Source organism: Heterodontus francisci, chromosome 8 (assembly GCF_036365525.1).
Source record: "Heterodontus francisci isolate sHetFra1 chromosome 8, sHetFra1.hap1, whole genome shotgun sequence".
Classification (NCBI taxonomy): Eukaryota; Metazoa; Chordata; class Chondrichthyes; order Heterodontiformes; family Heterodontidae; genus Heterodontus; species Heterodontus francisci.
In genome coordinates this window covers 68,087,911-68,109,618 of record NC_090378.1, presented here as the reverse complement: position 1 = coordinate 68,109,618, position 21,708 = coordinate 68,087,911, and the positions used below count along the sequence as shown (strand labels likewise).

Here is a 21,708-nt window from a genome sequence, read left to right as displayed (position 1 = left end):
CTCAACAACACTCTCCAGGGCCCTGCCACTCACTGTACATGTCCTGCCCCGGTTTAAACTTCCCAAAATGTATCACTTCACACTTGTATGCGTTAAATTCCATTTGCCAATCCCTTGCCCACTTTCCCAGTCGATCTATATCCTGTTGTAACCTTAGACAACCTTTTTCACTGTCCACTACACCACCAATTTTGGTGTCATCTGCAAACTTAACAATCATGCCCCCTACATTCACATCCAAGTCATTAATATATATGAAAAACAACAGAGGGCCCAGCACCAATCCCTGCGGCACACCACCTGTCACCGGCCTCCATTCTGAAAAACAACCCTCCACTACCACCTTCTGCCTCCTATCACCAAGCCAATTTGGTATCCAATTGGCTAGCTCACTCTGGATCCCATGTGTTCGAACCTTCTGGACCAGCCTACCATGCAGGACCTTGTTAAAGGCCTTGCTAAAGTCCATGTAGACAACGTCCATCGCCCTGCCCTCATCAATCCTCTTGGTCACCTCCTCGACAAACTCAAATTCGTGAGATATGATTTCCCACGCACAAAGCCATGCTGACTATCCCTAATCAGACCATGCCTTTCCAAATGCATATAAATCCTGTCTCTCAGAATCCCTTCCAATAACTTTCCCACCACTGATGCAAGGCTCACCGGCCTGTAGTTCCCTGGCTTATCCCTGCTGCCCTTCTTAAATAAAGGCACAACATTAGCTATCCTCCAGTCTTCCGGTACCTCACCCGTAGCTAACAATGATACAAAAATCTCTGCCAGGGCCCCAGCAATCTCCTCCCTTGCTTCCCATAGCATCCTAGGATACACCTCGTCAGGCCCTGGGGATTTATCCACCTTAATGCGCTTCAAAACCTCCTCCTTTGTAATGTTGATATGCTGCAGAATATCACTGTTCCGTCCCTTGAACTCACTAGCTTCCATGACCTTCTCCACGGTAAATAGTGACGAGAAATATTCATTTAAGACCTCGCCCATTTCCCGTGGCTCCACACATAGATTGCCACACTGATCCTTAAGGGGACCTACTCTACCCTAGCTACCCAATACTGATGTAGGATTCTGGTGATGGGAATATTTTGATATCCGAACACACGACTAGACAAATCTGCCTTTTTTACAAAAGGTAAACATACTGGGCAGCCTATATTAAAGCACAACTCAGGGAAACCAAAAGATTAATCAACCATCTGCACACTAAAATGTGACACATCCCAAGGCAGACAAGAAGCAGTGGAAAGCTGAATGACAGCAAGAAGTCAAGTGATTCTGGCATCAAATCTCGAGGGCAGCACCTGGGCAAATGTATACCAAGGCTGCAATCGAGATCAGCATTTAAAGATCAAATTCATCAGGAATTCGACAGTGGCTGGGAAAAAAAAGTAGACCATTACAGCTACAAAAACTGATCCAAAACTGCCTGCAGCCCCTGTAATTGCTGGAGAAGATAATAACACCAAAAATAAAGAGATTACCTTGGCTCAGCCAATCACTGCCACTGAATTCTGGTTGCAGCAAAGGAGCATGAGAAATAAGGGTCCAAGGGAGGATGACGTCATCGAATGGAGGCTTAGTAAGACACTTGACAAGACTACTGCAGTAACACTGGTTATTGTGCTGGGCTACTTCCTGAGATGCCAGAAATCAACTATAATCACAATGGTCCACAAACCAGGCAAAGAATAGTGACCCAGGAACTACCAGCCAATCAACCTGTTGAGCTGCCTAGGAAAGCTAACGATAGTCATGACCTACTGCTTCCAAAGCACCGAGAGCACTGCCTTCTTCAACTCAAGCAAGCAGATGTTATACAGAAGAAGTGCCAGTGACAAATTGCATCAACTGTCACAACACATTCTCCAAGCTATCAACAGGAAATACTGCAAACTGGTGGTGTTCATGAGTGCGGAAAAGGCTTTTGACAAGGTGGGACACAGTGGGCTACAATATACTGCGCCCTGGCCCATGTGAGCTGATTCGATGGATATTGAATTTCTTAGAACACAAAATCAATGTCAACATTGGTCATTTGTACCATGTTTTGCCCATTGGCAAAATTTCCCCAGAGCTTGGTTCTCAGCCCACTCGTGTCTCATTACATTAGTGGCATTGCAACACCAAAGGACTGGGCGTGCTCACAGTTTGCCAATGAGAGTCATCTGGGTCAGCCCCAGAACTTTCTTTTGACTGTACGAAATCTACATCTGTCAATCCTGGAACACGGCCCTCTAATCCAGTACACAGCGAGTCAACCAGACTGAGGCTACAAAACATTTAGAATGCAACAATAAAGGCAACATAATGTCTCACATGCATTAATGCTGAACATATTTGCATACATCTATGAACATGAGTGGAAGAAAGGCTTCTAAGACTCCAGAAGTACCTACACATGACAAGGACTAATCCATCATTATCACTGCTCTAAGAGCACCAGGGGCAGGATCCACCCTGATATATCTGCAATACTGCAATGTTTGTCGGCATATAGCAAGTGGCAGAACTCAACAGTATTTCGACAGATTAAGTGAAGCGAAATACAGTGCTCAGAATGAACTGTTACAGCTTCTAGACTAATAAATCAATGTAAAAGAACATGAAAAGGATAATAAACCACTCCACATCCTTAACAAGCTCCCAATGTTACTAGCTAGCAGAAAGCACACAAATGCACTGAAAAGGAAATAATGGATCACAGCACACCTCAAGCACCCCAGCCTTGAAATGGATATAGAACTATGACGACTACAGTAATTTTAATCACTTTATATGGAACTTAATTTGCTTTTTGGCTACAATTACACAAATCATGTTTAACATAGACAGAATTTTATTCCTGCATACGCATTACATATGACAAGGCCAACAAGTCAGCACTGTAGAAAGACAACAAGACAATCATTCACACTGCAGATGAAAAAGGTCTGATCTCTGATAAAGGGGGAGGTCTGAAGCCCTACATATTTCCAGCATTTCAATTTGTACTTACGGTGGAAGCGGGTTCTGAAAAATGACCAATATAATGCTTACCAAAAGATTACAGAATATTACACCATTAACGATCCTGTAATGCATTTGCTCCAGCTGTACATGCACACACAGAGGGAACACAGTACTCTCTCAACAATGCAAATGTTTAATCTGGAATTGAAAGCTAGTAATGGTGCCATGAAACTATCGAATTAAACAAACTAGTCTATGGTGACCATTGCCAATTGTTGTAAAAACCCATCTGGTTCACTAATGCCCTTTAGGGAACGAAATCTGCCATCCTTACCTGGTCTAGCCTACATGTGACTCCAGACCCATAGCAATGTGGTTGACTCTTAAATGCCCTCGCAAGCCACTCAGTTGTAAAAGGCAATTAGGGATGGGAAACAAATGCTGGCCTTGCCAGTGACGCCCACATTCCATGAAAGAACTTTTTAAAAAATCCACGAAGTTATAAGATAATGATCTGGCACAACAGATTCTATGTTTTGCACCTTTTTTTTTTTGTAATGTGCGATTTTTGAAAATCAAATAGAAGATTGCAGTGGAAACCAGTATGAGAGTTAGGGCGAAGTGGGGGATATATTCTTTTGATAAAGTTTCTCTTCGCGGTGGAGTTAAACTGGCTGCTTGCTCTCATCAATTGACTAAGCGGATTTGCAAAGTGTGACCAGCTGTAATATAGAGGAGGCACACAGCCCTGGCTGGACCTGACTTCCGGGAAACCTGACTCTGGATGCAACTGCTCAGTGATTTCACAAAATGTTTCCCAGTTTTGCTTTAATTATAAATTTACTTTATGGATGTCCCAAACATTTTGAAATATAGAAATAAATATTAAGCAAATAAGCAATTCAGACTTTGCTGTTACTTACTTGAGTAATAACCCTTCCGCTATCATTGTAAACAGAATGGAAAACCGCCTTAGGACTGTAAACATTGGGAGACTGGAAAAAGGAAGTTAAACCGAGTTAGAAAAAGCCATAAATAAAAGTAAAATACTGCGGATGCTAGAAATCTGAAATAAACACAAAGTACTGGAAATTCTTAGCAGGTCTGGCAGCATCTGTGCAGAGACAGAAGCAGAGTTAACAGGCTGGATTGTGTTCTCCCCAAGGCATCGGGCTCCATGGCGGGGGTGGGGTGGGAGGGAGGGGGGTGCCTGAAAATGGCTCCGGACGAGGCAGGCCACAGACCTCGAGGCTGGGAGGGCCCAGCCCAATCCTCCCGGCAGCGGCAAAAATCCGTGGCGATGGGACAATCTAAATATTCAAATGAATAAAAAATTAATTTACATCGATTTATCTGCGATCCGGAGGGCCCACCATTGTTCACGATGCAGTCACCTCCACACTGGGGAGATCAAATGCAGATTGGGTGACCGCTTTGCGGAATACCTCCACTCAGTCCGCAAGCATGACCCCGAGCTTCCGGTTGCTTGCCATTTCAATTCACCACCGTGCTCTCATGCCCATATTTCTATCCTTGGTCTGCTGCAGTGTTCCAGTGAACATCAATGCAAGCTCGAGGAACACCTTCCGATTAGACACTCTACAGCCTTCTGGACTCAACATTGAGTTCAACAATTTCAGAGCACGACTGGTCTTTTTATTATTTTATATTAGTTTTTAAACCATGCACCTGCCTTAAAACTTGGTTTTTCATGTTTGTGCTTTTGGACAGAGCTATTCATTATTCTGCCATCAACACTCTCGCTGGACTAATTCTTTGCCTTTCACAACTATTAGCACTCTCTTTGCCTTTGTCCCCTGACATCTTTGTCATTTAATTGTTCCTGTCCTCTGCCCTTCCCACCCTTCAGTTGCTTAAAACCTAGCACACTTCTAACCTTTGCCAGTTCTGATGAAAAGGTCAGGGACCTGAAAACGTTAACTCTGCTTCTCTCTCCACAGATGCTGCTGGTGCTGGTGAGTACTTCCAGCACTTTGTTTTTATTTTAGAAAAAAACATTGTTCAAATGAAAACATTTCTCCCAAAAGAATGGATTCAAACGTACTTCAGTTTCTTAGTGCTGAGCAGTCCTGTAAGTTGGTTCCCCAGGTATAAGAGGGGTAGTGGAAACACCTAAAAGAGTAAATAACTTTGAATATTAACATAACACGACATGTGCTATAGGAGACATTTCACAGACATAAAAGAGACCCAGAGAAGTCACAGATTATTGCCGACTCAAATGTATGTAAAACTATCATAATGCAATAGTATAACCTACCCGAAAATGCACTTAAAATTATTCATAATTCAGGACATGAATACTACTTAGTGCAGTTATTACTACTGAATGCAATAAATCAAATGGTTAGGGACTGAGACTTCATTTATACATTAAAAAAGTTTACAAAACTTGATCTAGCTACAAACCTAATATATACGCATTTTCACCTAAACTTGGATCTCCAATGACATTCTTCGAAGTTGAAGGATGACAGAAAAAGACAGTTCTGAAGCGCTTTACTGCCAATGAAGTAATTTTGAAATATAATCACAATTGGAATTTAAGAAATGCAGCAGCTAATTTGCACACAGCGAAGTCCCACAAACAGCAATGAGATAATGACCAGATAACTTGTTTTACTGATGTTGGTTGAGGGACAAATGTCGATCTGGACACCGGGGAGAACGCCTGCCCTTTGAATAGTGCCTAAAGATGGAGGAGCAGGTTATACCATGTAATGTATAAAACTATGCACTGGGAGGTTGAGAGCCAACATAGGGTAGACAGGAGAGGGTAAAAGGCAAGCAGAATCTGGTTTGGAATAGTATACCGGGAGTAAAGATTTAGAAAAACTGAAATTTACAAAGAGTGAAGCATGGGAGGTTGTCCAGGATAACATTAAAACAGACAAGTCTGGAGCTGCCAAAAGCATGCTTGAGGGTTTTAGTGGCAGGAAGGGCTGCAGCAGGCAATGTTAGAGATGTCAGTAGCAGTCATTGTGCTGGAAAGTCTGCTGGTCGATTCCCAGCTCGGGGTCAACAGAATACTGATTTTGCAAACAGTCCAGTTCAAACAGACAATGGCTGGTAAAGGGGATGGAATCAGTGACAAGGGTATGAAGTTTGGGGGTGGGGGGGGAGAGGGGGAAAGGGGGCACACAAGGATGATGGCTTTAGACATGCTAACTAATGTTTAACTGATGAAAATGGCAACTTATCCACAACTGGATATCAGCCAGGCCAGGCCATCTGACAACACAGAGGCAGTGCAGCAGTGGTAGAGGGGTGGAATTGAGTATCAATGGCATATATGTAAGAGGTAACCATATATCTATGGATGATCTAGTCATGAGGAAACACAGAGGAGGGGACCAAGGATAGATCCTTGGAGGGGCTGAAGGAAACTGCAAGGGTGGGAAGAAAAGTCACTGCTGGAGATGCACTGACTACAATCAGATAGGCAAAAATGAAATTAAACAAGGGTAATCGCTGGACAACGTAGCAAATTCGTTGCAGGAGCATGGAATGTCAACTATGTCAAAGGCTGCAAAATGGCTGAGGAAGGATAGTGCATCATGATCTGTCACAGAAGATTTGTTTGTGGTTTTGGTTAGGGCAGTTTTGGTGCTGTACCAGGGATGGAAAGCTGATTGGAGATAGAGTGGTAGAGTGCAAAGACAAAGAGATCGAGGGTGAGTGTTGACAATTTTTCTGAAGGAAGGCACAAAGAATCTGAGGGGAGGGAACCATTCAGAATGTCAACCAGCATGGGGACCAGAAAGGGAAGCTAACTGGTCAGCAGTTAAATGGGAGAAGGGGGTCTTACAGACAAGATGAGCTCAGAGAGGCCACGGGGGAAGATCGGAGGGAAATGTGACAAAGATGTATAATCAGAGTTATGGCAGAAGGGGACCTGGGGCTAACAGACAAGGAGAGAGGGGGAGCAGCAGCAGAGGTAACTAATCTCAATCTTCGTGACAAAGAGGTTCATTGATCTCTTCACATTTGTTGGAGGTAATGGAGGAGTGGGTAGGCAACAGAGATTTAAGGGAACAGTTGATAGTGGAGAAAAGAAGCTGATGCAGTAAGGATGTTCCCGATGGTGGGGGAGTCCAGGACCAGGGGTCACAGTCTAAGGATAAGGGGTAAGCCATTTAGGACTGAGATGAGGAGGGATTTCTTCACCCAGAGTGGTGAACCTATGGAATTCTCTACCACAGAAAGCAGTCGAGGCCAAATCATTAAATATATTCAAGAAAGAGTTAGATATAGTTCTTAGGGCCAAAGGGATCAAGGGATATGGGGAGAAAGCAGGAACAGGGTACTGAGTTTGGATTATCAGCCATGATCGTACTGAATGGCAGTGCAGGCTCCAAGGGCCGAATGGTCTACTCCTGCTCCTATTTTCTCTGTTTCGATGTTCTTTTTGCTCTCCAGGAAGATCTTGGAAGAGTGGGCATTTTGGCAGAGGAGAGGGGGGCTTGACAGGCACTTGGTGCAGTCCAGCCAGATCTGGTGGTGGATGGCTAAACCAATTATGCGGCAGATACTCCCACGTCTGCACCCTTTGGGCATAACGGAGCAAAGGTGAGGGCCATACCTGGGGAAGCAACCAGAATGGGAGAGTGAAGGCTTTGCTGCAGACCAGGGTATTAAAAAAATGTTAGGGAGTGGCTAAACACAAGGATTATGACAAACAGAGGTCCAAACGCGAGGCCGTTATGGTTTAAATGGTGCAGGTGACTGCTTGCCTTTTGCCCTGTCCTTTCTAACCTATGCTGGCTCTCAACCTCAGGTGAGATAAGTGAGGGGGTGGGGTGAAGAATTTACCTAGGGATGGACACAGAAGGAAGTAGGGCTGGAAGGAGCAGGGAGATTTGGTTGGTCAGGGATATGTGAGTGGTCAAGGATATACTCGTGATTGAGACCATGGTAGTAGAGGCCACAGGAGGTGACAAGATTGAGAGATGATCATGAATATTGGTTTGAGAGCTTATCTGAAAAAGGAGGAGCTGAGGGGGGACGGGGAGCAGTGATGAGGATTGAAAAGATGATCATCGCTCAGATCAGAGACCAAAAGGAAGAAAGGAGGGACGACGTAGGAGTGTGAAATTCAGGGTGGGGCTGGGGAGTGGTAAACAATCAGGATTTTATTCAAAGTATTAAGAGGCCTCCACAATGACCAGGACATTCAGCAATTCATGACCTTGCCTCAGATGGCAAACATTTTATTTATTTATTTATATATTCGCACTCATTATGGCACAGATAATTCCAATCATGTAGGCACATCATGCCCTAAGAATATATTGCTGGGAAAGGGGATAGTCAATTTGGTTAGCAGGCTTAATGGCATGTCCATGCACAGGGTCAGAAATAACCTAAACATAAAACCCACCAGAAAGTCAGAATTTTTTTTCTATGAAAATTAGAGACTGCAATTTCCAGTCTGGGGGCCTGGAGTTGGAAAGTAAATTGTAAAATGCAAAGGGACCAGGTACAATCTGTCCAGGAAAAAAAGCAATGGCAAAATCAGATCAGCAAAATTATGGAAGAGGCACGTTTTCTCCATTTCTTGAGGAGAGAAGCAAGGTTGAATGAAGCCAAGTATAATTTACCTTGACTGTTACTGTGTGCATTCATTTGCTATTTGCAAATAAAGCAGATTAACGCATCTGACCTTGTCACACTAAGTCTTTCACAGTCCACCTTCAGAAAGATTAGAGATGGATACAAGTGAATGAACACACTTTGTAGTTCAGTTCAGGGTGGGGTGGGGTGAGGAGGGGTTCCCTACTGTTACACAGCTGGGTTCTGTTACAGAATTAGATACTGTACAAGTTTCTCAGATTGCTTACAGGAGTCACCAGCACTGCTGTACCTGAGAGATTACCTAAGGCCAAATCAATACTTGTAACATGCACAATGACCACAGTCACAGAATACCATCAGTGATTTTGACTAACATTCTCAATCCTCTGAGCAGGACTGAAATAAAAGTCAAACTGTAAAGATTCAATGGGGATATTTTGGGAAAGGTGGGCAAAGAACTGCGTCGACTTGTATTTAGACAAATACTATAAATTCTATTACCACGGCATACCTGATTTATAAAGACAAATTAAAAAAGATAAATTTTACATTACATGCAACATTAAAAGGAGTGCAATTTAGGATTTTCATTGTACAATCCACTCAGTGAAATTCGTACCTGTACCCTTTGGCTACAGCTTCCACACAGGACTCTAGATCAGTTCCGTGGTATTGCACTTGCATTACCACATTTCAGCAAGATTAATCATTCGGCTACTGGAAACATTTGCTGACTGCCACAATTTATAAATCAGCAATACAAAGGGCAACTTTTTTTTGGTGGGGGGGGGGGGGGGGGTTAGCTGCAATATTACAGAATAAAGGGGAAATTCTCCTCACTTCAGTTTCTCAAGACTGCTGTCTGCAGGGACTTCAACAGCACACCCTGTGAAGGAGCAGGAAAGCTCCGACAGCAAATTCTGGATTTCCACATTTAAATATGCATGTCCAGATGCCAGAAATTGCCAGTTCTGAAGAAAGGTCACAGACCTGCAATGTAAACTCTGCTTCTCTCTCTACAGATGCTGCCCGACCTGCTGAGTATTTCCAGCACTTTGCTTTTATGCCAAAAACTGCTGTCAGTTTGAGTAATGACAGCAAAATCTGGCCTTAAAGCTCCCCCCTCCCTCCAAATACAGTATTGATCAAATTCCTGGTCATCAATTCCTACCTAACTTAATAAGAGTTAGCAGAACCAATGATGGGTGAATATTATGGCATCTCCCAATACTTTGAATTTGACTTAACGCCTAAAAAAATGAACAATTATAAAAATTATGCAATTTTTAAACGTTATTTTCAGGTAATGAAACACACTGTAAAATTAGTTTTCCAAAAACAGAGAGGTTGTCCAGCCGTAATTATGACTTAATGTGTCATTAAAAACTCAGTTACTCCTATCGAACAAGTCTTAACATTTTTAGTCAAGTTCTGACAAAAGGTCATCGATCCAAAATGTTAACTTTCTCTCACAGGTGCTGCCTGATCTGCTGAGTATTTTCAGCCATAAATATAAAGGTAGAATCACTATTAAATCCCATAAGGAATTCAGAATAAACTTCTTGTTGAAACTCGGTACCACATGAAGTGGTTGATGCAAATTTGAGGGGAGTCTAGATAAGTGCATGAGCGAGGGAGAAAGGAATCGAAGGACACATTGACACGCTGAAATGAAGTGGACTGTTGAGCTGAAAGGTCAGTTTCTGTATTGCAAATTCTATCTAAAACTGCTGTAATGGGCAGCATGTGGAAATTTACTGAAACAATGATGGCATCAAGCTAAAAGTAAAACGCATCAGTAAAAGATACAGCCTGTGCATATAGCAACAACTTATATTTATATAGCACTTTTAACGTAATAAAAGTTACCAAGGGACTTTACAGGAGCATTGTAAAACAAGTATGACACCGAGCTACAAAAGGCGATATTAGGTCAGACGATCAAAAGTATGGTCAAAGAAGTAGCTTTTATGGAGTGTCTTAAATGAGGTAAGTGAGATGGAGAAGCAGGGTGGTATAGGGAAGGTATTCCAGAGCTTGGTATAGGATATGTAGACCTTTTATATCTTTTTGTATCATGAATGTTATGCTATGTACCTTTTATGCATGTTTTGTATTAACTTTTAGTAAGCAAAGAGATAACTGCTGGGTTGGTTTCTAATGGATATTACAGATTAGGTTAGGCATAAGTAAAGAATGTCACGTAATTAGGGATAGCATGTTGGATGAAACTAGACACTTATAGAAACAAAGGGTGGGATGTTAGCACAATTCAAGAAGATTGAATGGAAATGAGAATAGTTTAAAATGATTGCGTCGAACTGCAGAATGTACAGCTTAACAATAAGAGACAGGAAGACGACAGGTGAATGGTTACACTGGCCGCATATTTGACTGTACTGTTAAAAGATTCTAACTGTGAAGAACAACGCAAGACTACTGAAATGTCTGGATGATAACTTTGTCTATTGTAATCCAGGAGATGGCCACGATTGTGTGTAATGGTCTGCTGACATATTGTAAATATCCTATGACTGTATTAATCATATGAATGGAGGGGGTGGTTACCTTTACCAAATATGGTCAGGGAGATCTTGGAGATGAGAATTAGAGGATAAGAAGGGTCCTCTGAGGGAGTTCCATACACAATTTCATAGAGAAAAACCAGAAGCAGAATTCAAGGGAAGAGAAAAGAAGCCAGTACACGTTGAACTGTGCCCAGGCTGCATCGGCGAGTAAAGATTGTGTGTAGTCAGTCAACTGCTGCCTGATTGTTAAGTGTAACCTTTACTTAATAAATCTCCTATCTGTTTGGAATGGCTTTGTCGTCTGTTGACTTTTGTCCAGTCCAAAAAAAAAATTAGTTCAAAACTGACAGGTGGCGACCCAAATGGGACCAGACAGAGACAGACAATAAGTTACAGACAGATCAGGACCTTGGCTACGACTGCCTGATCAACATAGCACCAGTATTGACTGAGCTGGCCGAATCTTAAAGGACATAGCTGCAAAACTGGGTCTGCGGCAGGTGCTGAGAGAACCAACAAGAGGGAAAAACATACTTGACCTCGTCCTCACCAATCTGCCTGCCTCAGATGCTTCTGTCCATGACAGCATTGGCAGGAGTGACCACCATACAGTCCTTGTGGAGACAACGTCCTGCCTTCACATTGAGGATACTCTCCATGTTGTGTGGACACTACCACCATGCCAAATGGGATAGATTTCGAACAGATCTAGCAATACAAAACTGCATATCCATGAGGTGTTGCAGGCCATCAGCAGCAGCAGAATTGTACTCAACCAAAATCTGAAACCTCATGGCCCGGCATATCCGCCACTCGACCATTACCATCATGCCAGGGGGACCAACCGTGGTTCAATGAAGAGTGCAGAAGGGCATGCCAGGAGCAGCACCAGCCATACCTCAAAATGAGGTGTCAAGCTGGTGAAGCTACAACACAGGATTACTTGCGTGCCAAACTGCGTAAGCAGCACATGATGGACAGAGCTAAGCGATCCCATAACCAATGGATCAGATCTAAGCTCTACAGTTCTGCCACATCCAGTCGTGAATGGTGGAGGACAATTAAACAACTAACTGGAGGTGGTGGTTCCACAAATATCCCCATCCTCAATGACAGGGGAGCCCAGCACATCAGTGCAAAAGACAAGGCTGAAGATCAGCCAGAGTTCCAAATTGATGATCCAGCACGGCCTCCTCCCACAGTCCCCAGCATCACAGATGCCAGACTTCAGCCAATTCGATTCACTCCGTGATATTTCAAGAAACGACTGAAGGCACTGAATACTGCAAAGGCTATGGGCCCTGAATATTCCAGCAATAGTAATAAAAACCTGTGCTCCAGAACTTGCCGCGCCCCTAGCCAAGCTGTTCCAGTACAGCTACAACATTGGCATCTATACTGCAATGTGGAAAGTTGCCCAGGTATGTCCTGTACACAAAAAGCAGGACAAGTCCAACCCGGCCAATTACCACCCAATCAGCCTACTCTCAATCATCAGTAAAGTGATGAAGATGTCGTTGACAGTGCTATCAAGCAGCACTTGCTCAGCAACAACCTGCTCAGTGATGGTCAGTTTGGGTTCTGCCAGGGCCACTAAGCTCCTGACCTCATTACAACCTCAGTTCAAATGTGGACAAAAGAGCTGAACTCAAGAGGTGAGGCAAGAGTGACTGCCCGTGACATCAAGGCAGCATTTGACCGAGTATGACATCAAGGAGCCTTAGCAAAGCTGAAGTCAATGGGAATCGGGGCAAAACTCTCTGCTTGTTGGAGTCATACCTAGCACAAAGGAAGATGGTTGTTGGAGCTCAATCATCTCAGGTCCAGGACATCACTGCAGGAGTTCCTCAGGGTAGTGTCCTAAGCCTAACCATCTTCAGCTGCTTCATCAATGACCTTCCTTCAATCATAAGGTCAGAAGTGGGGATGTTCGCTGATGATTGTGCAATGTTCAGCACCATTCGCGGCGACTCAGATACTGAAACAGTCTGTATAGAAATGCAGCAAGGCCTGGACAATATCCAGGCTTGGGCTGATAAGTGGCAAGTAACATTCATGCCACACAAGTGCCAGGCAATGACCATCTCCAACAAGAGAGAATCTAACCATCTCTCCTTGACATTCAATGGCATTACTATCGCTGAATCCCCCACCATCAACATCCTAGGGGTTACCATTGACCAGAAACTGAACTGCAGTAGCCATATAAATACCGTGGCTACAAGAGCAGGTCAGAGGCTAGGAATCCTGCAGCGAGTAACTCACTTTCTGACTCCCGAAAGCTTGTCCACCATCTACAAGGTGCAAGTCAAGAGCGTGATGGAATACTCCCCACTTGCCAGGATGGGTGCAGCTCCAACAACACTCGAGAAGCTCGACACGATCCAGGACCAGAGGGTGGTTGGAATCTGGAATGCACTGCCTGAAGAGGTGGTTGAGACAGGAACCCTCACAACATTCAAGAAGTATTTAGATGAGCACTTGAAAATGCCATAGCATATAAGGCTACGGGCCAAGTGCTTGAAAATGGGATTAGAATAGTTGGGTGCTTGATGGCCAGCACAGTCACAATGTGCTCTATAACTCTATGACTATGACAAAGCAGCCCACTTGATTGGCACCCCATCCACAAACATTCACTCCCTCCACCACTGATACACAATGGCAGCAGTGTGTACCATCTACAAGATGCACTGCAGCAACACACTGAGGCTCCTTAGACAGCACCTTCCAAACCCACGACCTCCAACTAGAAGGTTATGGGCAGCAAATGCATGGGAACACCACCACCTGCAAGTTCCCCTCCAAATCACACACCACCCTGTCTTGGTACTATATTGCCGTTCCTTCACTGTCACTGGGTCAAAATCCTGGAACTCCCTTCCTAACAGCACAGTGGGTGTCTCTACCTCACATGGACTGCAGTGGTTCAAGAAGGCAGCTCAGCACCACTTTCTCAAGGGCAATTAGGGATGGGCAATAAATGCTGGCCTAGCCAGCGACACCCACATCCCAGGAATGAATTTTAAAAATCCATGCCGGGGAGGGAAACCCACAGGGGGAGTGGAGTGATCCGCACACACCAGCGGATTAGACACTTTTAAAAATCAGGAAGATGGCTGGCAAAACAATAATGAGTTTATATAAGGAAAAAATGGTCGGTACTAAAGTAGTAGGAGCCTCCGCCTCCGGGCTCACTTCTTCGACCAGGACTCCTCCCCCCGACCAGCAGACCCATTCACCCGCCTCCAGCATTCTCCCTCTACCTGGACCCCTCACCCTGGCCTCTTACCCGCTCTTGATCTCTTCATTGAAAACTGTCGGCGAGACATTGGTCGTCTCAATTTCTCTGCCCCCCTCACTCACTCTAACCTGTCCCCCTCTGAACTTGAGGCACTCCGTTCTCTCAGGTCTAACCCCGACATGGTCATCAAACCTGCAGACAAGGGTGGTGCTGTTGTTGTATGGCGTACCGACCTCTACCTTGCAGAAGCTCAACGCCAACTCACAGACACCTCTTCCTACCTCCCTCTGGACCATGACCCCACCACCAAACATCAAGCCACCGTCCAAAGGACTGTCACTGACCTCATCTCCTCTGGAGATCTTCCCTCTACAGCTTCCAACCTCATAGTCCCGCAACCCCGGACAGCCCGCTTCTACCTCCTTCCCAAAATCCACAAACGGGACTGTCCCGGCAGACCCATTGTGTCAGCCTGCTCCTGCCCAACTGAACTTATTTCTTCCTATCTAGACTCTATCTTTTCTCCGCTGGTCCAGTCTCTTCCCACCTACATCCGTGACTCTTCTGACGCCCTACGTCATTTTGACAATTTCCAGTTTCCTGGTCCCAACCGCCTCCTCTTCACTATGGACGTCCAATCGCTCTACACCTCCATCCCCCACCAGGATGGTTTGAGGGCTCTCCGCTTCTTCCTGGAACAGAGGCCCAACCAGTCCCCATCCACCAACACCCTCCTCCGCCTGGCTGAACTTGTTCTCACATTGAACAACTTCTCCTTCAACTCCATGCATTTCCTTCAAGTAAAAGGTGTCGCTATGGGTACCCGCATGGGTCCTAGTTATGCCTGCCTTTTTGTGGGATATGTCGAGCATTCTTTGTTCCAGTCCTACTCAGGCCCCCCCCCCCCCACTTTACTTTCATTTTTAGTTATTTTTTCTTCCCTTTTTTTTGCATTCCTTTTTACATTTTTTACACTCTTTTTTTGCATTTATTTCATTTCATCTTAGTTTGTTCAGTTTGCTTACCCACTGTTTTTTTCAGGTTGTTTTTCTTCAGGTTTGCACTTGCTGATGTTCAATATTCAGTATATTCACACCTAATCTGTACTAATGCTTTGTCTTTCAACACACCATTAACATATTGTTTGCCTTTGCTCCGTGACCTTTTGGTCAGCTATGTGGCCTGGTCCAATCTGCACCTTCTCCTTTGTTATCTCTTGCCCAACCCCCACCTCACTTGTTTATAATCTGTGACTTTTCTAATATTTGTCAGTTCCGAAGAAGGGTCACTGACCCGAAACGTTAACTCTGCTTCTCTTTCCACAGATGCTGCCAGACCTGCTGAGTGAATCCAGCATTTCTTGTTTTTGTTACAGGGTTTGACGGAATGCCTAACAGGGGAAAAAGAGCTTCCTTCGACGAAGTAGTTGCGTTTACGTTTATCCAGGGAGGGATAGATCAGGAAAAGTTACAGGAGGACTTGCTAGTCTGCAGAATATGTTTCCAGTTCAAAAAAAGTGGAATAAAAACTCAGAAAATGCTTAAGATTGCACAGGAGGGAAAAAGTCAGGAAAGGAAAGTTAAAAGGGCCCACAGTGAAAGCTGAGGTGCTCCGAGAGGGGAAGAGCGGTTGCAGTGTGTGAAGAAGCTTCATAATTTGCAAATTAATTAAATACTTTTTTCCCCAGTTTGGGTGCGTGCGTTTCTTTTTGAATTTTTTTTGTGTTATCTTCACTATTCTGTGCACTGAACTAAATGCTGTTAATAAAAGCAAAATACGGCAAATGCTGGAAATCTGAAATAAAAACAGGAAGTGCTGGAAATACTCAGCAGGTCTGGCAGCATCTGCGGAGAGAAAAACAGAGTTAATAATTCAGGTCAGTTACCTTTCACCAGAACTGGCAAAGGTTACAAATGTAAATGAGGAATGCCCAGTTTTGATCCCTGGTTTCTGATCTCAGTAAAGGGTGACAATGAGGATACTACAAATGACCTGAGCTCCCCTGGACGATGGATGGAAGAGAAATTTTTTTTTGAATAAGTGAAAGGGGGGAGGGGGACAGAAGAACAAATGGGAAGGTCTGTGATAGGGTGGAGCGCGGAAGAGATTAAATGACAAAGATGTCATGGAACAAAAGGCAAAGGGAGTGGTAATAGTTGTTGTAAAAGACAAAGTGTTACCACTCCCTTTGCTTTAAAGGACAAATATGTCATGGGACAAAACATAAAGGGAGTGGTAATAGTTGTAGTAAAAGACAAAGCATTACCACTCCCTTTGCTTTAAATGACAAAAGTGTTATTGAATAACATGCTTTGTCACCCTTTGCTGAGATCAGAAACCAGCAATCAAAACTGGGCATTCCTGATTTACACAGGTTCAGCAGCATACCATTCAGCAAGTGCATCACTCACTGAATCTAAAGGAGTCTTTATATTTATATTAAAAAGTATGTGCTTTTTGAAGTGTTAGTATGACAAGAACCAATTTCACAATAATTATAAAGGCTGAATTAATCCAATGGTATGATGGCATGATATAGGTTTGATCTATGCGAATTTTAAATCTCAAGTCTGCCATAAAAAGACACCAACTGGAGGGGTGAGGCGTAATAGAAGACACAAGGCTACTTCCACCCAGCCCACAAGTAGTACAGAAAGTTGACTGTTGTGCTTCTAACATCTTGCCTAGATTTTTTTTTTAAAAAAGGCAAAATGGTAAATATTTGATACAAGAACGTAGATTTGTTTTGTTTGTCCAATCTGTCAGCTAATAGGGAAAAAAAAAAATCAGGAAATAACTACAAAACATTAGTGACTAGCACTGCTGAAAACCTCAAATCATATACAATTCTAGCAACTACAGGTAAGTCAGTATAATCTTGGTGATGGGAAAGCTTTTAGAAACTATAATACAGGACAAAAGTAAGAGTTGCTCGGACAACTATGGATTTAATTAAGGAAAGCCAGCATGGAACTGTTCAGTGCAAATCATGTTTAACTAACTTGATTAAGTTTTTTGATAAGGTAACAGTGTGTTGAGGGTAGTGCGGTTGATGTGGTATACATGGGATTTCCAAAATGTATTTGATAAAGTGCCACTTAACAGGCTTGTCAGCAAAGTTAATGGCCATGGAATAAAAGGGACAGGGGTAACATGGATACAAATTGGCTGAGTGACAGGAAACAGAGTAGCGGTGAATGGTTGTTTTTTGGGACTGGAGGAAGGTAAACGGTGAGAGTCCCCAGAGATCGGTATTAGAACCGCTGCTTTTCTTAATCTATATTAATGATCTTGACTTGGGCACACAGCATACAAGTTCAAAATTTGCAGATGAGAAAACCTCGAAGTATTGTGAATTATGAGGATAGTGATAAACATCAAGAGGACGTAGAGAGGTTGCTGGAATGGGTGGACACAAGGCAGATGAAATTTAATGCATGGAAGTTTGGGCGGCGCAGTGGCTAGCACCGCAGCCTCACAGCTCCAGCAACCCGGGTTCGATTCTGGGTACTGCCTGTGCAGAGTTTGCAAGTTCTCCCTGTGACCACGTGGGTTTTCGCCGTGTGCTCTGGTTTCCTCCCACAGCCAAAGACTTTCAGGTTGATAGATAAATTGGCCATTATAAATTGCCCCTAGTATAGGTAGGTGGTAGGGGAATTGTGGGGATGTGGTAGGAATATGGGATTAATGTAAGATTAGTATAAATGGGTGGTTAATGGTCGGCACAGACTCGGTGGGCCGAAGGGCCTTTTTCAGTGCTGTATCTCTTTTATTTTTAGTGTGCAGGGGTACATTTTGACAGGAAGATCAAAGAGAGGCAATATGAAATAAAAAGGACCTAATTTTAAAGGGGGTGCAGCAGCTGAGGGACCTGGGGGTGGATGCGCTCAAATCACTGAAGGTGGCAGGGCAGGTTGAAAAAGCTGTGAAAGTATATGGGATACTGAGCTTTATAAACACAGGCATTGAGTAGAAAAGCCCAGACGTTATGTGGAACCTTTATAAAATGTTGGTTTGGCCTCAATTGGAGGTCAGTATCCAATTGTGGACATTACACTTTAGGAACAACGTGAAAGCATTACAGCAGGTGCAGAAACTATTTATGAGAATGGTTCTAGGGTTGAAGGACTTCAGTTATGTGGACAGATTAAGCAGAACAGCCCCAGCTTCTCCAAAGACGAGGGGAGATTCAACAGAGGTGTTCAAAATCATGAGGGATCTGGACAGAGCAGATAGGAAGAAACTACAAAGCTTACAAAATACTTAAAGGGATGGACACGGTTGATGCAGCTAAGATGTTTCCTCTGGTTGGGGAGTCCAGAACCAGGGGGCACAATTTCAAAATAAAGGGAAAGCCACTTAGAACAGAGATGAGAGATTTCTTTACTGAGAGGGTTGTGAATCTTTGGAATTCTCTACTGCAGAGGGCTGTGGAACCTCAGTCATTGAGTATGTTTACAGTATGTACGACAGATTTCTAAATACAAAATGACATAAGAGGATAGTGTGGGGAAAAGGCAATGAAGCGGATGATCAGCTACGATCATATTGAATGGCGGGGTCAGCTCGATGGGCTGAATGGCTTACTCCTGCTCCTATGTTCCTACACACATCATACTGACTTGGAACTATATCGCCACTCCTTCACGGTCAGTGGGTCAAAAACCTAGAACGCCCTAACAGCACTGCAGATGTATCTACACCAGATGGACTGCAGCGGTTCAAGAAGGCAGCTCATCAACACCTTCTCAAGGGCAATCAAAGACAGGCAACAAATGCTGGTCTTGCCAGTGACGCTCACATCCTGTGAAATATTTTTTTTAAACTGCTGCCGTTGGAGGAAGGGTCAAGAACCAGAGGACACCGATTTAAGGTGAATGGCAAAAGAACCAACAGCGACATGAGGAAAAACCTTAACACAGCGTGTGGTTAGGATCTGGAATTAACTGCCTGAAAGCGTGGTGGAGGCAGATTCAATTGTGGCTTTCAAAAGGAGAACTAATAATATTCTCAAGAGAAAAAATTTGCAAGGCTACGGGGAAAAGGCAGAAGAGTGGGACTAGCTGAGCAGCTCTTAGAGAGCTGGCAACAACACCACAGGCCAAATGGCCTCCTTCTGTGCTGCAACCACTGTCTGATTCTACAATAATTATTAAAGCAGCTGTTAGTTATGAAGCATTTTCTGAAAATCCACAACAGGTAGGGGAAAAACTCAACTTTATTGCCTGCTTAACAAAGATTAACAATTAAAAAGGTCTTATTAGAAATATTCTGTAATTTGATTTTTATAATATAAACTGTCAAAAAACACTTCATGGCAGTGTAGTCAGTACCTGTTCAAACCACGTAAACTAATAGCTTATTTTATAATGATTTCTAAGAGCAAAAAAGGACCAGTTAATGCATATTAAAAAAAAACACATAGGACTTGCCTTTCGAGGCATATTGTAGTCTAGGTCAGGAAACGTCACCACCTTGCATGCCTTACCCACCCACAGCAGGGTCACCGTTGCCAACATCTGCAAGTGAAAAATGGTTTCAAAAAGTGGGCCACATGTTGCTTTTTATACGTTTACTTAAAATAAAAATTTACTACAAGTCGGCTTCAACATGCATAATTGTGAAAGTAATTGTACCTGACCAAGGCCCACAAATAGTATTGAAGGAATCTGCAGATGTAATTAGAAAGATATTAATGAGTGTTGCAGACAACTACAATCTCCAACACCTTATACATTATACAAGTCGAGACTGGAATCGAAGTGTTGCGAGAGAACGAGAACGAGAAAAAAAAGCCATCGTTTATTTTTACTGTTTCCAAAACGTGTAAGCCACACGAGAAAGCGTAAACACCTACCGGATCGCCTCACACCCATAACGCTTTCTCTCCCCCACCCCCCCCCCCCCCCCCCACACCACCACCACCCCACCAAAAAAAAACTCAACAATGCTCGAATGCAGAAAGCTTTCTCATCAAAACGTCACAACAACTTTATTCTACGTTTCTCATCAAAATTCAATGAAAAATAAACTTGCATAAAATATCAAAATAAACTTCAAAATTAGACTGAATAACTGCATCTTCCACAAAATAAGATTTTTATAAAATCTTGCATCGCCTACATGAAAATAAAACAGCTCGTTTCGCACAACATATAGATGCACTTTCTTTAAAGCAAATTTTCGAACGCAAATCAACAATCCAAATCAGAAAAACAGGCATCGGTACAGCTTCAAATTTAGTGTAGAGATATGACGATTAAATAAGATGCAGTTTCTGTTGCTATCTGCATCTTTGCTGCAAACACTCTCAGTGAGGGAAGCGTGCGACCAGGCTCGGCTTTTAGGGGAAGTGGGGGCAAGGCACCGGGCTCGGCTTTTTTTTGGGGGGGGGAAAGAGGTGGGCACCGGGCTTGGAAGGGGGGGGGGGAGAAGAGAGGGGGGCACCGGGCTTGGGGGGAGGGAGGAGGAGGGAGGAGGAGAGGGGGGAGGAGGAGAGGGGGGGGAGGAGGAGAGGGGGGGGGGAGGAGGAGAGGGGGGGGGGAGGAGGAGAGGGGGGGGGGAGGAGGAGAGGGGGGGGGGAGGAGGAGAGGGGGGGGGGAGGAGGAGAGGGGGGGGGGAGGAGGAGAGGGGGGGAGGAGGAGAGGGGGGGGGAGGAGGAGAGGGGGGAGGAGGAGAGGGGGGCACCGGGCTGGGGGGAAGAGAGGGAGACACCGGGCTAGAGGGGGGGGGGGGGGGAGAAGAGAGGGGGGCACCGGGCTGGAGGGGGGGGGGGGGGGAAAAAGAGGGGGGGGCACCGGGCTTTGTGGGGGGGGGGGGGGGGAAGAGAGGGGTACCGTCCCTCGAGCTCGCCTCTCTGCTCGCTCGCTCGCCCGCCCGCACCGTTGCCGCTCCACTTTCACCTGTAGCTCGTCAGGACACTCTTGTTCACCACCACAATAACAAAGGAGCTGACTCCGTAAAAAGCCGCCGCGCACAACTTCACGAAAACAGTCAACGTCTCGGTCGACATCTCTCTGTCTCCAGCTGGAGCGCCAAGCCGGGCTGCATCTCCAGCCGCCTCGCTCCTTTGCTGGCCTGCTTTAACCACAACATCGTGACGTTGACGGACCTCCAACATGTCTTCACCGTCAACTCCAGCGCCGAGCCCCCGGCGTGCTGACGTCACGCACACGCCGTGCCATGCGCCATACGTGCCCAGCATCCGAACCCTGTCAAAAGGGACATGTGACAGATAGGGCGCTGTGTTTATTGTTGGCAAAGACAAGTTCCAGGTAATTGCATACATTAGATTTTTGTCATTGACATATCTAAGCGAGGTGTCAGTAAGATTCGAAATTAGTAGAAGAGAAGACAGATCAAGTAGTAGTAATT

General features: G+C 44.4%; 1 protein-coding gene across 1 annotated transcript in view; it reads right to left on the bottom strand.

Annotated features, from left to right (window-relative positions):
* Positions 1-21,496, bottom strand: part of slc35d1a (solute carrier family 35 member D1a) — a 77,968-nt gene extending 56,472 nt beyond the window's left edge. Inside the window, exons 1-5 of the mRNA XM_068037278.1 lie at positions 21,235-21,496; positions 19,971-20,002; positions 19,767-19,853; positions 5,033-5,100; positions 3,891-3,962 (exon numbers count right to left, since the gene is read on the bottom strand). Coding sequence (XP_067893379.1) covers positions 3,891-3,962; positions 5,033-5,100; positions 19,767-19,853; positions 19,971-20,002; positions 21,235-21,454 — 479 coding nt within the window. The 5' untranslated portion in view covers positions 21,455-21,496. The remainder of the gene's footprint in view (positions 1-3,890; positions 3,963-5,032; positions 5,101-19,766; positions 19,854-19,970; positions 20,003-21,234) is intronic.
* Positions 21,497-21,708: the final 212 nt, after the last annotated feature.